Here is an 18,856-nt window from a genome sequence, read left to right as displayed (position 1 = left end):
GATCCTACATGCTGCGGAGCAACTAAACCCGTGTGCCACAACTACTGAAGCCCGCGTGCCTAGAGCCTGTGCTCAGCAACAAGAGGAGCCACCTCAATGAGAATCCCGTGCACCACAATGAAGAGTAGCCCCTGCTCACCGCAACTAGAGAAAGGCCATGTGCAGCAACAAACACCCAATGTGGCCAAAAATAAATAAATTTTAAGAAAAGAAGAAGGCTTGACAGTTTTTATTAAGAATTGTTGAGTATGAAATAAAGTACTGTGCATCAACATGTGTATGAGTATGAAATAAAGTGCTGTGCATGTGCAAAAATATAACATCCTACACATGGACTTAGGAGTGGGAAGTTTGTCATGCATGTATCTTCACCTGTGTCCACTGGAATACAGAAATGGCTTTTATACAGACAAGTGCTTGTAATGGTATTCATAAAATCCTATTTTAGTAGCATAAACATTTTTATCTGTAAAATTGGAGTAATAGTTGTATCTACCACCAAGAGGTGATTATGATGATTAAAATTGGTTAATGTATGTAAAGGCTTAGAACAGTGCTTAGCATATAATAAGCACTCACTCAGTAAGTACTAGTTATATAATGATGAAGAGGCTAACTTAACTACTATTACAATTAGTTGACCAAACTTCCTAGGGTTTGATATTTAGATTGTTTCCAGTGCATTGAAGATAAACAGCTTCACTGAATATTTTTCGTGTTTTCATTAAGTGTAAGAGCCCTATTGTAAATCTTTAGTACTGACATTACTGGGTTCATTAGTATGTGGCTTTGAACTTGCCAACTGTGTGATTTTTTTTTTTAAAGAAAGTTTTACAGGTATACACTACCACCAAATGAAAGTACCTGTGTTACCATAATCTCCCAAAGTATTTTTTTTTCATAGCCCTTTACCTCTATCAGAACTAGAAACTACTATCCAAGGAAACTAGTTAATGTTATCTGTCTGGGTCAATTGTGAAGGATATTTATTGAAATATAGTTGTCTTTAAAAAAATAAAATAAAATAAACAGGTTTGAGTCGGTCAGACCTGGGTTTAAATCCTAGCCCCTTAAGCTTCTAGTTGTATGACCTTTTAACCTCTTTAAGGTTTTCTGTTTTTTAATCTTTAAAATTGTGGTATAGTGGCATCTAGTTATGAGAAATTAAATGAAATCATTTCTTTAAAAGTGCTTAGCATGGTGCCTGCCCTTTACTAAGCATTGTTCTTCTTACTACTATTAAAGATGGGAAAGAAAAATATATACCACATGAATGTTTTTTAAAGCAAATATTACAATCCTAGGTTTCACGTCATTTAATAGGTAATATTTAAGAGAGCTTTTTTCTTTAAATAACTTCAGCCACCAAGAAGCTTCATATTGCAACCTAAATGACCATTTTCCTAATTTGATTCTGTTTGTCTTTGATGTTGTCCTTTTACTTGTTTCTTTTTTTCCACATCTTTTTTGGAGTATAAATGTTTTTAAATGTTGTGTTAGTTTCTGCTGTACGATAATGTGAACCAACTATGTGTATACATATATCCCCATATCCCATCCCTCTAGGTCATCACAAAGCACCAAGCTGATCTCCCTGTTCTATGCAGCAGCTTCCCACTAGTCATCCATTTTACATTTGGTAGTGTATATACGTCAGGGCTACTCTCTCACTTCATCCCAGCTTCCCCTTCATCACCCTGTGCCCTCAAGTCTGTTCTCTACATCTGCGTCTTTATTCCTGCCCTGCTACTAAGTTCATCAGTACTGCTTTTTAAAATTCCATATATATGCATTAGCATACAGTGTTTGTTTTTCTCTTTCTGGCTTACTTCACTCTGTATGACAGACTCTAGGTCCATCCACCTCACTACAAGTAACTCAATTTCTTTTCTTTTTATGGCTGAGTAATATTCCATTGTGTATATATGTGCCACATTCTTTATCCAGTCATCTGTTGATGGACATTTAGGTTGTTTCCATGTCCTGGCTATTGTAAATAGAGCTGCAATGGACATTGTGGTGCATGTAGGTTGTTGTTGTTGTTTCTAACATCTTCATTGGAGTATAATTGCTTTACAATGGTGTGTTGGTTTCTGCTTTATAACAGAGTGAATCAGTTTTACATGTACGTATATCCCTATATCTCCTCCCTCTTGCGTCTCCCTCCCACCCTCCCTATCCCACCCCTCTAGGTGGTCACAAAGTACCGAGCTGATCTCCCTATGCTATGCGGCTGCTTCCCGCTAGCTATCTGTTTTACATTTGGTAGTGTATATATGTCCGTGCCACTCTCTCACTTCGTACCATCTTACCCTTCCCCCTCCCCGTGTCCTCAAGTCCATTCTCTACATCTGCGTCTTTATTCCTGTCCTGCCCCTAGGTTCTTCATAACCATTTTTTTTAGATTCCATATATATGTGTTAGCATACAGTATTCGTTTTTCTCTTTCTGGCTTACTTCACTCTGTATGACAGACTCTAGGTCCATCCACCTCACTACAAATAACTCAGTTTCGTTTATTTTTATGGCTGAGTAATATTCCACTGTATATGTGTGCCACATTCTTTATCCAGTCATCTGTTGATGGACATTTAGGTTGGTTCCATGTCCTGGCTATTGTAAATAGAGCTGCAGTGAACATTGTGCTACATGACTCTTTTTGAATTATGGTTTTCTCAGCGTATATGCCCAGTAGTGGGATTGCTGGGTCGTATGGTAGTTCTATTTTTAGTTTTTTAAGGAACCTCCATACTGTTCTCCATAGTGACTGTATCAATTTACATTCCCACCAGCAGTGCAAGAAGGTTCCCTTTTCTCCACACCCTCTCCAGCATTTATTGTTTGTAGATTTTTTGATGATGGCCATTCTGACTGGTGTTAGGTGATACCTCATTGTACTTTGGATTTGCATTTCTCTAATGATTAGTGATGTTGAGCATCTTTTCATGCATTTGTTGGCCATCTGTATGTCTTCTTTGTAGAAATGTCTGTTTAGGTCTTCTGCCCATTTTTGCACTGGGTTTTTGTGATATTGAGCTGCATGAGCTGTTTATATATTTTGGAGATTAATCCTTTGTCAGTTGCTTCATTTGCAACTATATTCTCCCATTCTGAGGATTGTCTTTTCATCTTGTTTATGGTTTCCTTTGCTGTGCAAAAGCTTTTAAGTTTCATTAGGTCCCATTTGTTTATTTTTGTTTTTATTTCCCTTACTCTAGAAGATGGGTCAGAAAGGATCTTGCTGTGATTTATGTCGTAGAGTGTTCTGCCTGTGTTTTCCTCTAAGAGTTTTATATAGTGTCTGGCCTTATATTTAGGTCTTTAGTCCATTTTGAGTTTATTTTTGTGTATGGTGTTAGGATGTGTTCTGATTTCATTCTTTTATATGTAGCTGTCTATTTTTCCTAGCACCAGTTATTGAAGAGGCTGCCTTTTCTCCGTTGTATATTCTTGTCTCCTTTGTCGAAGATAAGGTGACCATATGTGCGTGGGTTTATCTCTGGGCTTTCTGTCTTGATCCATTGATTTAGATTTCTGTTTTTGTGCCAGTACCATACTGTCTTGATTACTGTAGCTTTGTAGTATAGTCTGAAGTCGGGGACCCTGATTCCCTCAACTCCGTTTTTCTTTCTCAAGATTGCTTTAGCTATTTGGGTTATCTTGTGTTTCCATACAAATTGTAAAATTTCTTATTCTAGTTCTGTGAAAAATGCCATTGGTAGTTTGATAGGGATTACATTGAACTTGTAGGTTGTTTGGGGTAGTATAGTCATTTCCACAATATTGGTTCTTCCTGTCCAGGAGCATGGACTATCTCTCCATCAGTTTATGTTATCTTTGATTTATTTCATCAGTGTTGATAATTTTCTGAGTACAGGTCTTTTGCCTCCTTAGGTAGGTTTACCCCTAGGTATTATATTCTTTTTGTTGCGATGGTAAATGGGATTGTTTCCTTAATTTCTTTCTGATCTTTCGTTGTTAGTGTATAAGAATGCAAGAGATTTCTGTGCATTACTTTTGTATCCTGCAACCTTACCAAATTCATTGATTAGTTCTAGTAGTTTTCTAGTGGCATCTTTAGGATTTTCTATATATAGTATCATGTCATCGGCAAACAGTGACAGTTTTACTTCTTTTCCAGTTTGTATTCCTTTTATTTCTTTTTCTTCTCTGATTGCTGTGGCTAGGACTTACAATACTATATTGAGTAAGAGTGGTGAGAGTGGACGTCGTTGTCTTGCTCCCAATCTTAGAGGAAATGCTTTCAGTTTTTCACCATTGAGAATGATGTTTGCTGTGGGTTTATAGTATATGGCCTTTATTACGTTGAGGTAGGTTCCCTCTCTGCCCACTTTCTGGAGAGTTTTCATCATAAACAGGTGTTGAATTTTGTCAAAAGCTTTTTCTGCATCTGTTGAGATGATCATATGGATTTTATTCCTTAATTTGTTAATATGGTGTATCACATTGATAGTTTTGCCTATATTGAAGATTCCTTGCATCCCTGGGATAAATCCCACTTGATCATGGTGTATGATCCTTTTAATGTGTTGCTGGATTCTGTTTGCTAGTATTTGTTGAGGATTTTCGCGTCTGTGTTCATCGGTGATTTTGGTCTATAATTTTCTTTTTTTGTGACCTCTGTCTGGTTTTGATATCAGGGTGGTGGTGGCCTCATAGAATGAGTTTGGGGAGTGTTCCTCCCTCTGTAATTTTTTGGAAGAGCCTGAGAAGGATAGGTGTTAACTCTTCTCTAAATGTTTGATAGCTTTCGCCTGTGAAGCCATCTGGTCCTGGACTTTTGTTTGTTGGAAGATCTTTAATTACAGTTTCAAGTTCATTCCCCCCCTGTGATTGGCCGGTTTATGTTTTCTAATTCTTCCTGGTTCAGTCTTGGGAGGTTGTACTTTTCCAAGGATTTGTCCATTTCTTTCAGGTTGTCCATTTTATTGGCATATAGTTGCTTGTAGTAGTGTCTTAACGTATAGTTGCTTGTAGTAGTGTCTTAATGATCTTTTGTATTTCTGCAGTGTCAATTGTGATCTCTCCTTTTTCATTTCTCTTTTTTGGGGGGGTGGTACACGGGCCTCTCACTGTTGTGGCCTCTCCTGTTGCGGAGCACAGGCTCTGGACGCACAGGCTCAGCAGCCATGGCTCACGGGCCCAGCCGCTCCACGGCATGTGGGATCTTCCCGGACCGGGGCACGAACCCGTGTCCCCTGCATCGGCAGGCGGACTCTCAACCACTGCGCCACCAGGGAAGCCCTATTTCTAATTTTATTGATTTGAGTCCTCCCTTTTTTTCTTGATGCGTCTGACTAAAGGTTTGTCAATTTTGTTCATCTTCTCAAAGAACCAGCTTTTAGTTTTATTCATCTTTGATATTGTTTTCTTTGTTTCTGTTTCATTTAGTTCTGCTCTGGTCTTTTTTATTTCTTTCCTTCTACTAATTTTGGGTTTTCTTTGTTCTTCTTTTTCTACTTGCTTTAGGTTTAAGGTTAGATTGTTTGAGATTTTTCTTGTTTCTTGAGGTGAGCTTGAATTGCTGTATACTTCCCTCTTAGAACTGCTTTTGCTGCGTCCCATAGGTTTTGGATCGTCGTGTTTTCATTGTCATTTGTCTCTAGGTATTTTTTTCTTTCCTCTTTGATTTCTTCAATGATCTCTTCGTTACTTAGCAGTGCGGTGTTTAGCCTCCATGTATTTGTGGTTTTTACTGTTTTTTTCTTGTAATTGATTTCTAATCTCATAGCGCTATAGTTGGAAAAGATGCTTGATACTATTTCAGTTTTCTTAAATTTTCCAAGGTTTGATTTGTGACCTAAAATGTGATCTGTTCTGGAGAGTGTTACATGTGCACTTGAGAAGAAAGTGTATTCTTCCACTTTAGGGTAGAATGTCCTAAAAATATCAATTAAGTCTATCTGGTCTATTGTGTCATTTAAAGCTTCTGTTTCCTTATTTATTTTCTGTCTGGATGATCTGTCTATTGGTGTAAGTGGGGTGTTAAAGTCCCCCACTATTACTGTGTTAACTGTCGATTTCTCCTTTTATGCCTGTTAACATTTGCCTTATGTATTGAGGTGCTCCTATGTTGGGTGCATATTTATATTTGCTACGTTTTCCTCTTGCTTTGATCCCTTGATTGTTATGTAGTGTCCCTCCTTATCTCTTGTAACAGTCTTTATTTTAAAGTCTATTTTATCTGATATGAGTATTGCCACTCCAGCTTTCTTGTGATTTCCACTCGCGTGGAATATCTTTTTCCATCCCCTCACTTTCAGTCTGTATGCATCCCTAGGTCTGAAGTGGGTTTCTTGTAGACAGCATATATAAGGGTCTTGTTTTTGTATCCATTCAGCCGGTCTGTGTCTTTTGGTTGGAGCATTTAAACCGTTTACATTCGAGGTGATTATCAATATGTATGTTCCTATGACCATTTTCTTAATTGATTTGGGTTTGTTTTTGTGGGTCTTTTTCTTCTGTTGTGTTCCCCACTTAGAGAAGTTCCTTTAGCATTTGTTGTAAAGCTGGTTTCGTGGTGCTGAATTCTTGTAGCTTTTGCTTGTGTGTAAAGCATTTGATTTCTCCATCGAATCTGAATGAGATCCTTGCTGGCTAGAGTAATCTTGGTTGTAGGTTCTTCCCTTTCATCAGCTTTAAATATGTCCTGCCACTCCCTTCTGGCTTGCAGAGTTTCTGCTAAAAGATCAGCTGTTAACCTTATAGAGATTCCCTAGTATGTCATTTGTTGGCTTTTCCCATGCTACTTTTTTTTTTTTGCGGTACGCAGGCCTCTCACTGTTGTCGCCTCTCCCGTTGCGGAGCACAGGCTCTGGACGCGCAGGCTCAGCGGCCATGGCTCACGGGCCCAGCCGCTCTCTGGCATGTGAGATCTTCCCGGACCAGGGCACGAACCCATGTCCCCTGCATCGGCAGGCATACTCTCAACCACTGTGCCACCAGGGAAGCCCTCCCTTGCTGCTTTTAATATTTTTTCTTTGTATTTAATTTTTGATAGTTTGATTAATGTGTCTAGGCATGTTTGTCTTTGGATTTATCCTGTATGGGACTCTGTCCTTCCTGGACTTGGTTGACTATTTCCTTTCCCATGTTAGGGAAGTTTTCGACTATAATCTCTTAAAATATTTTCTCAGACCTTTTCTTTTTCTCTTCTTCTTTGGGACCCCTGTAATTCAAATGTTGGTGTGTTCAATGTTGTCCCAGAGGTCTCTGAGAATGTCCTCAATTCCTTTCATTCTTTTTTCTTTATTCTGCTCCCTCACAGTTATTTCCACCATTTTATCTTCCAGCTCACTTATCCGTTCTTCTGCCTCAGTTATTCTGCTATTAATTCCTTTTAGAGTATTTTTAATTTCATTTATTGTTTTTTTCATCACTGTTTGTTTGCTCTTTAGTTTTTCTAGATCCTTGTTAAATGTTTCTTGTATTTTCTCCATTCTCTTTCCGAGATTTTGGATCATCTTTACTATCATTACTCTGAATTCTTTTTCAGATAGGTTGCCTATTTCGTCTTTATTTATTTGGTCTTGTAGGTTTTTACCTTGCTCCTTCGTCTGTAACATATCTTTTTGTCGTTTCGTTTTTTGTTCTTTTTCTGTTTTTGATGGGTTGGGCTGTATTCCTGTCTTACTGGTTGTTTGGCCTGAGGTGTCCAGCATTGGAGTTTGCAGGCCATTGGATAGAGCAGGGTCTTCCTGCTGAGATGAGTACCTCTGGGAGGCCTCACTCGGATTAATATTCCCTGGGGTCTGAGGTTCTCTGTTAGTCCAGCGGTTTGGACTCGGAGGTCCCACCGCAGGAGCTCGGGCCTGACCTCCGGCCTGGGAACCAAGATCCCGCAAGCTGTGTAGCACGCCAAAAAAAAGAAAGAAAGAAAGAAAGAAAGAAAGGAGCAATACAATAACAAAGAATAAAAAACAAAATAAAATCAGAAAGATAAAAAAACATATTAGGAAAAATAAAAATATAATTGAAACAACCAGTTGCTGGGGGTTCCTCCCGTTCCCTTAGGTGTCTGTGGTCCCTCACGGGTGCCTGTTAGGTGCCATGGTTTTCTGTCCTTTTACTTTTGAGTGCGTACATTTCAGAGTATATAAACCTCTTGTGTTCTACCTTTGTTGCTTTCCTAACTGTCAGCCTCTGCTTGGAGAACAACCATGTTCTATAGAAAATTAACATTTTTAAATTGCTTCCTTCAGAGCAAATGATCTCAAGGCAGATAGTTGACTTAGTTTTATTGTGTGATTAAATATACGGACTTTCTGTATTCCATAAATAATTCATTTCTTTGTTGGTTTTTAGTTAGTTTCTACCATAATATATAAGTTTAAATTACAAATTCCCACTTCTAAGGTCAGTCAGTAAGCAGATTTTGAAAAAGCTTTGAATTACTTGTAACATTTTATATCTTGACATAGCTATATTATAGCTGATTATTTAATACTTATTTTTCTCTTAACATTCTCTAAAAGTACTTATTATAAATTTGAAGTATTTTGGGAAAGTTGTGTATTTTAGGACATCAATTTTGTATTTTAGTAACTTGTTAATAATAAGCCTTGATTTCTTTTATTAGCAGGATTATTTTCATATTTCTTTCCAAAAGTATTCTGTTTCATAAACATTTATTGGGGGTTTTATTTATTTACTTACTTACTAAATTGCTGTGCACAGGCTTCTCACTGCGGTGGCTTCTCTCGTTGCAGAGCACAGGCTCTAGGCATGCAGGCTTCAGTAGTTGTGGCACACGAGCTCAGTAGTTGTAGCTCGCGGGCTTTAGAGCACAGACTCAGTAGTTGTGGCACATGGGCTTAGTTGCTCCGTGGCCTGTGGGATCTTCCCGGACCAGGGCTCGAACGCGTGTCCCCTGCATTGGTAGGCGGATTCTTAACCACTGCGCCACCAGGGAAGTCCTATTGAGTATTTTCTACATAATGGCCACTTAGGTTAGGCAGAGGGGTTCAAAATAAACGACATCTGGGGGACTTCCCTGGTGGTTCAGTGGTAAAGAATCCACCTTCCAATGCAGGGGATGCAGGTTTGACCCCTGGTTGGGGAACTAAGATCCCACACGTCACGGGGCAACTAAGCCTGGCACCACAACTACTGAGCTCGTGCACCTCAATGAGAGAGCCTGCGTGCCACAAACTACAGAGCCCACGCACTCTGGAGCCGCCTGCCCTGGAGCCTGTGCTCCACAACTAGAGGAAAACCCGCACGCCACAATGAAGAGCCTGCACCCAGACGAAAGACCCTATGTGCCTCAACGCAGACCCCGCATGCCACAACTAAGACCTGATGAAGCCAAAAAAATAAAGTAAAATTTTTAAAAATCCAAAATAAATGACACTTGACAATCCTTTAATCTTCAAAGATTTCAGTCTTTTGGACATCTTGAAATAATGCTTGTCTGGAAAGGACAGGTGTTTATTCTACATTCATAGAGTTGTCTAGATAAGTGAAACTGATTCCTTAAAATACTAAAATTTTAAAATGAAAATCCTTAAAAATTGTCTAGAACATCTTACTGCATTCTTCAGTTGAATAAACTGAACCATCTTAATTTTTTTGTTGTAATTTACATTTATCATTATTAACATTCATTATTCTCAGATTTTCTTAACTTCATGCTTCCAGCTCTCATTTTTTATAGCTCTTAATGTGCACTATCTCTTTTAATTCACATCTCTCTTACAATTTATTCCTAATTTGTTTGGGACTGAAGCCTCCAAATGTCCAGCCTTTTAAGAATTATTCTTACTTAAAAGATCTGAGTAATAGCCTCGGGGTGAATAGGTGGATGTAGTTTTTACCTCTGATTAAATTTATGAGTTTTTTAAGTATACAGCTAAAAATGGATTCTCCCTAAGGTATTTTCAGTTTCAGTATCATTTTAAGGATTTCATTCTAGGTGCAATCTATTTAATTTCTTTGAAGTGTTATTGGTGGTTTTATTTATAATTTAAGTAAAAGCTACAACTTGGACAAACCTTAAACATTATGCTAAGTGAAAGAAACCAGCCAGATACAAAAAAGTCACATATGGTTCTTTGTATGAAGTACCTAGAAGAGGCAAATTATAGATATAGAAAGTGGTTTAGTGGTTGCCAGGGGATGGAAGAAAAGGGAGGATGGAGAATGACTGCTAATAGGTATGGAGTTTTTTTGGGGGGTGATGAAAATGTTCTGGAATTAGAGAGTGGTTATGGTTGAACAACTTTGTAAATGTACTAAAAACCACTGAGTTGTACGTTGTATCTCAATTTTTAAACTCTAAATGGAAACATTTTTCTAATAGACCCTTCAAAACACTTTCTGGATCTAAATCTGTACTTTTTTCTTTTATTCATTGGTTTAGATTTTGAGTCTCTCAAATGTAATTTACAGTGAAAGCATAAGTTGTGTTTTCCTTAAGGATAATAGAAGTACAGTTGTATGTTAAATGAAAATTAGGTAATTGTTCGTAAAGAAAACAAAAGTCTTCTTTACTTAGTAGAATACTGTCTTGCTCTAACGACTTAGTGTCATCAGTATGTAGGTATTAAAGAACATATGTATGTGAGTCCTAAATATCTAAAGAATTTTAAGGACTGTCATATTTTAATAAGGAAAGGATAACAATAACTAAAAATAACAAAAAACCTATTAATCTATTTTTCATTAAGCATAAATTATAAAATATTTTTAAGATGTCAATTATATAGTCTTATTATTTTTGTTTTCATTACTTAGTATTTAATTTTGAGTGTTTTATATTATATGTAATTTTTTTCTAATTTTGTGACTCGGTCTATGTAACTTTTTCAATCTTTAAATTTTTTAATGACAGTTTTGCAGGTAGTTTGTCATTCTGGTGTTTGAAAATGAATAATTCCTTTGGGCTGTAAGCTGTTAAGCACATTTTTATTTTTTTGTTTTTAGGCTATGGAGTTACTTGTAGAGAAAGCAATCAGTAGTGCTTCTAGTCCTCAGAGTCCTGGAGATGCACTGAGAAGAGTTTTTGAGTGCATTTCTTCAGGGATTATACTTAAAGGTAAGTTTTACTTCATTTTTAGTGTTTGTTTTTGTGTTTGATGGTTGAATGAGAACTCTTCTTTATTTTACAAATGGATGATGGTAATGCTTTTTTCTCCCTACGGTGATTGCTGTAGGTAGTCCTGGACTTCTGGATCCTTGTGAGAAGGATCCCTTTGATACCTTGGCAACAATGACTGACCAGCAGCGTGAAGACATCACATCCAGTGCACAGGTACCCGTGTGTTCCTAATCCCAAAGCTTTGTTCTATCACTGCCCTTAAAGTTTTGGTTTTTTATAATTGTCCTTTAGGAAAAATCGCTGTAAGTAAACCCTTAGAGAGGATGTAATTTAAACTAGGTTTCATTAATATAATCTTCAAGTTTATTATTTTAACTGTGTGCGTGTCTCATTAAGTGTATTATATAAATATAAAAATACAGCAGTATTTTCAGTGTCTCTAAATCTCGGTATTACGTTGTATATCAAGATCAGTAGAGAAGCTGTTTATGTCCTCTGGATGTACAGAAGTGATATGTATGTAAGTGATTGTATGGTTTATGGAAATTTTTGTTAATGATTTAGCCTTTCCTGCCACTGAAAAAGCCAGCTAATGTGGTAATTGAAAGTGTGGGCCCTGAAGTCAAGACTCCCTGAGTTTGAATACCAGCTCTGCCCGCTCATCTGTAAGGGATAAGAGCAGTGTCTGTCTCAAATAGGATTGTTGGGAAGATTAAATAAGTTAATATTTCAATCAGTCTAAAACTGCTATAGCTTCCTTTTTTTGAGTTCAGAAGTGTACTAAGAGGAGAATAAGGTTAATCCGCCCCCTCAGAAAAGGAATTAAGTAAACCTTGTCCCCTTTGATAATGTTTAAAAATTCCAAGATGACTTTTTATGGGAATAATTTCAGTATCCTCAAATTTCGTTTGCTGCTAAATAATTTACAATTGCACAGTAGAAATCTCTCCTCTTGTTAGAATTTAGGAATATATATCAATCACATGCAGAACAAGAGCTTACAGAATGTACACTCCATCCTCAGATGCTATTTTAGTTTTCCTTACTGGAGTACTCTTCTATTTAGAAACTCCTAGTATTAGAAAAAGCTGATGATCAGTAGCAATATGTCTGTGGTAGAAGTGTATTACTATTCATTATTATACACCAGATATCTTTGGATATTTTCTTTTAATACAGAAGAAAACATTATTCTGTTTATCTTTGGGAAGGACCTTTTGTAAGTATCTCTAAATAAAGAATTAGTATTCTGTTATGATAAATATTCCTAGTTTCACTTCAGAAAGCCACTGTGGAAAACAGTTTGGCACTTCCGCAATAAGTTAAACATAGAGTTACCATATGACCCAGCAGTTTGACGAAGTATATTCAGAGAACTGCAAATATATGTTCATTAAAAAGTTATACACAAAAAATAATAAAAAATAAAAAAGTTTAAAAAAAATTTATGCACAAATATTCATAGAAGCATTGTGCATAATTGCCAAAAAGTGGAAACATCCCAAGTGTATATCAATTGATGGATAGGTGGATAAACAAATACGGTATATTCATACAGTGGAAAATTACTCAGCCATTAAAAGGAATGAAGTGCTGTTACATAATATAATGTAGATGAATCTTGAAAACCTTAATGTAAGTAAAAGAAGCCAGACACAAAAAGTCATATTGTATGATTTCATTTATATGAAATGTCCATAGTAGACAAATCTATCAAGATAGAAAAGTAGATGAGTGGTTGTGAGGGCCTCGGGGTAGAGGAATTGAGGAATGACTGCTGTTGGGCCATGGGGTTTTTTTACGGGTGAGAGGTAATGAAAATGTTCTAGAATTAGAGAGTGGTTATGGTTGAAAAACTTTGTAAGTATACTGAAAAAACCCACTGAATTGTACACTTTAAGAGGACAAATTTTATGTGAATTATATCTCAAGAAATAGTCTAAACAGTTATATTGAAGGTTTAACTATAGTGAAAATTGCCATTTGATCAAATGACTGTAAAATTTCCTTATATTAGTTTAAAGGGTATATATATCCCCCAGAAAACTGGGGAATTATGTCTCAAATATCTTGTGACACATAGGTCTTGTGAAATTGATGCCTAGCATATTCCTATGTATACATAGCCACATAGTGAAAAATCTTTTTTTTAGTTCATGAAGTAACGAGCTGTAGAAGTATAATCCTCATTTTGTAAACCTGGGGGGAGGTGTGAGTGTGCGCGCACACGTGGACCCCATGCCTGAGCCTGTGTACATGGGCATCCACAGGAAAAGTGGGAAGATGAGTGAATATGAAACAAAGAGATGTTCATTCAATAAGTGAGACACTTTTTCTTTTGCTGTATATTGTTTTAGGATTTTTTTAATGAACATTATACTAATTTTTTTAAGAATTATTTTTTTAACTTATGCTTTAAAAAACAAAACAGCATGCACACACTAAAGCCTGAAAATAAAAACATCAGAACATATGGAGTATTTCATTTGTGAAATTTAATATCGTTCAAGATGTTTCTTTCATTAAACATGCTTTTTTATATTGTCATTTGGGGCTATAAACCTAATAAGAATTAATACTGGTTTTTAAAATTAACTAAATTCTGCCTTTTTGTTGTTGTTGTAGTTTGCATTGAGACTCCTTGCATTCCGCCAGATACACAAAGTTCTGGGCATGGATCCACTACCCCAAATGAGCCAACGTTTTAACATCCACAACAACAGGAAACGAAGAAGGGATAGTGATGGAGTTGATGGATTTGAAGCTGAGGGGAAAAAAGACAAAAAGGATTATGATAACTTTTAAAAAGTTTCTGTAAAATCTGCAGTGTTAAAAGGCAACAGGTGCCCATTTGTTGGCTGTTTTTCATTCATAATGATGTCTACTTTGAAAAAATTATCAAGAATTTAAAGAATTTCATGGAAGAACCAAGTTTTTCTATGATATTAAAATCTTTTAATGTACAGTGTTAGGTATTATATGAATGGAAAGACACCCGCCCCCCAAAAAATTATGCTTCAACTAGGGGAAAAACAATTGTTCTGATTTCTTTTCCCATTATTTTTGGTTTTATTTACTGGTTGCCCTAGCTCCCCCTATATTTGTGTCTTTTATTAACTAGTCCTATTAAATCTTTACTATATTTAATGCAGTATTTGTGCTCAGTTGCTATGTGTATTTTGATATTTTTATTTAGAGGTTTTGTTTGCTGTTTGATACTAGTTGTTACTTTGTGTTACAGATATCCTTTACCCCCTCTTAATATTTTACAGCAGTACGTTTTTTTGTAACGTGAGACTGCAGAATTTCTTCCTTTTGTTATTCTTTATGTGATAGATTACAACACAAAAAAGTTATCCTGCCATTTAAGTGCTCAGAACTGAATGTTTCTGCAGATTTTGTGGCATTTGTCTCTCTAGTGTGATATATAAAGGTGTAATTAAGACAGATTTCTGTTAATCTAATCAAGTTTGCTGTTAGTTGTGCATTAGCAGTATAAAAGCTAATATATACTATATGGTCTTGCGACAGTTTTAAAGCCTCTGAATCATTGATAATAAAAATGCATGACATTTTTGTTTTTAATACTTTTAAAATTATAATTTTAGGTTTGACACGTAGATCTTTGTACAGTTGACTTTTTGACATAGCAAGGCCAAAAATAACTTTCTGAATATTTTTTTCTTCTGCATAAGTGGAAAGGGCATTTTTCATATATAAGTGGGCTAACCAATATTTTCAAAAGGAACTGTATCATTGTGCAACTAACAACAGTAACTAGCCCTTAATTACGAAGACAGTTCATTATTGGTGTGTGTGAGATTACTCTAGGGACTATTACAGTATAATAATAGTTGAATGATCCCTCCTCCCTGTCCCCACACCCCATCACCCAGATAATTTACAGTTCTATTAACAGTGAGGTTGATAGAGTATTACTGATTTTAAAAAATTAAGGTTATCTAAGAAAAAAAAACAGAAAATTATTTGGTGTGGCCATCTTACCTGCTTATGTGTCCTACAAAAAGCTAAATATTCTAGCAGTGGTGTAATGAAAAGTTACATCTTACTGTTGATATATGTATGCTCTGGTACACAAATGTCATTTTGTCACAGCACTACAGTGAAATACACAAATAAAAACTTAAATTCATATAATGACTTAAATGTATTATGTGTTAGAATTGACATAAATACTTCTGCTTTGAAATAACGTACGCTTCAGTAAAACCATATTCAAATTTATTGGCTACTTACATCTTATTTCTGACAAATGATGTTTCCTGGGCACATAATTTCCAGAAAATTGTGTAATTCAATACCATATTGGTTCAGTTTCTTTCTTGGGTCAGAATCTTCCCCCAGGCTCTTAGAGGACCAGGAGACTGTAGGAGACAACCGCTGGGGAAGTAGAACAGGAGACTCTGTTTTTTCTCCCAAGCATCTTTTCTTTCTTTCTTTTTTTTTTTTTTTTAATCTTTCCGGGTCTCATTTTAGTCACCCAGTAAAAAAATTAGGAATTTTGTTTCTCACAGTTCTCTTACTTAAGAGAGAAGAAAAGAACTGACATTTATCACTCACTAATGACAGGCACCATGCTAGGTCTTTCACACGTTTTCCTGTTTAAAACTATCATAACAAATTAAGAATAAGTGAAGGTGCTGTGTTTCTTATTTTTTAGGTGAGGAAACTAAAGCCCAGAGTGGCTAATTAAAGTTAGTACATCAGTTTAGTGACAGAGTTGAATTGAAAGTCAGGTATCAAAGTTTATGCTCAGCACTTTGCCAGCCTGCTCCCTTCATCTTGCAATTAATTATGTTCTAAAAATGTTCTGAGCCCAAGTTCCAAATTTTTGCATTTAGTTTCAGGTGTCTTCATCCAGATATACAAGTGGTGCCACTTAAATTTTTTTTACGAAGATAATTATTTCAGTATTATTTATTTTTTGCATGGCTTAATGGTTTTCACAGCTGTAGCTAGATTCACATTAACCATCTTATATGAAATAAAGTTGACTTGAGTATTTGTTAGTATCTCTTCTGCTTTGACAGTTTTTAAAGAAAATTATAAACTTTCTGATCAAAAGAAGCATTGGTTGTCATGCTAATGTGTTCTTGAACCAGTTGTTTCGGCAACTAATTTACTTATCAGTTTTCTCTGCATCTCAAACTAGCTTTCCTTGTTATTATAGTGCCTGCTTATGTTTCAGTAATGATAACCCAGATAAAACAAATTGATTTCTCTCAACCATCCCCCAATTACATGATGCATTACAAATTAGATTTTTGTCTTCACCGCTATTGTTTCTTCTATTTCTTTAAATAAGCTAGTATTAAAAATGAAAACTTGGGCTTCCCTGGTGGCCCAGTGGTTGAGAGTTTGCCTGCCGATGCAGGGGATACGGGTTCGTGCCCCGGTCCGGGAAGATCCCACATGCCGTGGAGCATCTGGGCCCGTGAGCCATGGCCGCTGAGCCTGCACGTCCAGAGCCTGTGCTCCGCAGCGGGAGAGGCCCACGTACCGCAAAAAAAAAAAGAAAACTTCATCTGTATCCAAAATGATTGTTCCCTTTCTTGTCCAATATCTGTCCTCAAGATTGAGGAGTATCAACAAAAAGGGTGGAGTGAAACTGAGTGAGGCCCTGTAGGGCTCCCGGGCATCCCTGACTTCCAAAGGGCAGATTCGAACAGAGAAACGTAGTTTTCTTCGAGGTCAGGAGCCCACTGTGTCCCCCTTTGCCTAGCAAAGAAAGAAAGCTATCCTTTTCTATTTCACCCAAAAAACAAAAAAAGGAAAACTTGCATGAACAGCATAAGAAAGGATCTCTGATTATTTTAAGTCAACAGTATTTTGAATCATTTTTTCTTGCTTATTGATAAAGCATCAAATCTTTTGCATGGTCATGCTATTATGTTGTCAGTATATGCTGTGAATTTATAAACAGTTACTTTAATGGATTCACCATCTTTTGTACTGAATTTGGCAGAGCTAACTTAAAAATTTTTTCCCCATAAAGGGCAAATTTTACAGTGTCATAGATAATATTCATAGCAGTGACCTCAAATTTGTTCATGAGAGTCATGTGGGGAACATTCTAAAAATTAAGATTCCTAAACCCTAATTCCAGAAATTCTAAGGAGGGCCAGAAGAAGCCTGAGAATGTGCATGCTAAGATGACTTTCTCTTAGTTGTTTGTTTGAACGGATTGTTCATAACATGTTACAAAAGTCAAAAATTGTAAAGGGGTTTACGGCATAAAATACCTTCTGCCTCCCCTTGTTTTCCCATTACATGGTTCCCCTTTCCAGAGGCAGTGTTATCCATTTGTATATCCTTCCACACGTGGTCTGTGCACATGTCAACATCAACATGTGCTCCCCTTTGTCTTTATACAAATGGCTGGATACTGCGTACATTGTTCTGAACCTTTTCTCATTTAATGTATCTTGGAGTCTTGGAGGTTGTTCTGTATCCGTACACATAGGGAAACTGCATTTTTAACAAGCACTGTAGGATCATCCCAAATCAATTTTTTTCTTCAATTATAGGTAGTTCTGATGCAAGTTGTACATGGATCATGCTTTAATAAACATGCTTTACAGTTCAGAATTAAATTATATTTTTAGTTTAGTATTAGAGGTATTTTATGATCAGCTATACAATATGGCAATAAGTTTATTGCAGTATTTAGCAAATCATAATATCCCTATTCCCTAAGCAATTTTATTGATTAGTTGTTGTCTAGGTAATTTTAGTAAGCTATAGTCTAGTTAATTTTAGTCCTCCTTTATCTTTTTTTTTCATACTAATCTTTATTTATTCACACATTTGATAAAAGTGTCACAGGCAGGAGTGAAATCATTACAATGACATAAGTACAGACCAACCCCAAGTGCAGAGTCAAATGGCCAAAAAGCACATGAACAGCGCACAGCTCCGTAACGTGTGTACTCACACTACTCTCCCCACACCACCCACGTCCCCGCAGTCACAGGCGCTAAGTTCCGTTAGTCCTCCTTTATCTTGCTTAGTGTAATAATAGTAGTTGTAAAATAAAATCTGCAAAGAGGAAACAATTCTGTAACTAACTTAAAACTTTGAGTAATATTTTTGAACAGTGCTTAAACTGGTTCCATGTTAAATACAAAGCTACTCTATTCACTTTAATGTAGTAAGATACTGGTACTAGAGACAAAGGGTCTTCAGTTTGGAAAGGACTGTTTAATCAGTAACCTAATGTGAAATATTTTTTTAAAAAGTAAATAATCTGTTGCATGAAAGTACAAAAAGGCAGTTAAGTTGATCCCAGCTAATTAATCACTCATAAAATACGTTAATGTTAGAGAGTTCACAAGTAGAAAGGGAAAATGGCAGAGAACATAACTAGGGCTTGGATCAATATAGGCCCTATATTAAATAAATACAGGATAATGCAGTACGACAGGTTCCTGATGGGAAAAAGTCTAGAGTGTTGTAATTTACCTTGAGCTTTGCCATAAGCTGTTTAAAAAGAGCAAATTGTACTTCAGTGTGATATAGTGTGCATTATAATATAGACAAAAACAGAAGGCCTGCCTTGTGCTAATGCATAATGTGGAGGGCTGGAAGGAAGTTAAAACCTGCATTACCAATCACAACTAATTTTAGTGAGCACTGCAAGCCTTTTAACAGCGAATGCGCATCCTTGTATCCTTTGTCTTAGTGATATCCAAAATTGAGAGATACACGGTCCTCCTACACTAGGAATTAGTCGCACCATATCTGGAATCTGGTGTTCAGTTCTGGGCATTAATTTTA

At 36.4% G+C, this 18,856-nt stretch overlaps 1 protein-coding gene across 1 annotated transcript in view; it reads left to right on the top strand.

The window, feature by feature from the left end:
- The window catches only part of ZFR (zinc finger RNA binding protein), a 77,813-nt gene extending 62,509 nt beyond the window's left edge, over positions 1 to 15,304 (top strand). Inside the window, exons 18-20 of the mRNA XM_081233373.1 lie at positions 10,945 to 11,056; positions 11,175 to 11,272; positions 13,685 to 15,304. Coding sequence (XP_081089499.1) covers positions 10,945 to 11,056; positions 11,175 to 11,272; positions 13,685 to 13,864 — 390 coding nt within the window. The 3' untranslated portion in view covers positions 13,865 to 15,304. The remainder of the gene's footprint in view (positions 1 to 10,944; positions 11,057 to 11,174; positions 11,273 to 13,684) is intronic.
- The last annotated feature ends 3,552 nt before the right edge of the window (positions 15,305 to 18,856 follow it).

Source organism: Mesoplodon bidens (genome assembly GCF_964165515.1).
Source record: "Mesoplodon bidens genome assembly, chromosome: 4".
Classification (NCBI taxonomy): domain Eukaryota; kingdom Metazoa; phylum Chordata; class Mammalia; order Artiodactyla; family Ziphiidae; genus Mesoplodon; species Mesoplodon bidens.
This window is presented reverse-complemented; position numbering and strand designations above follow the sequence as displayed.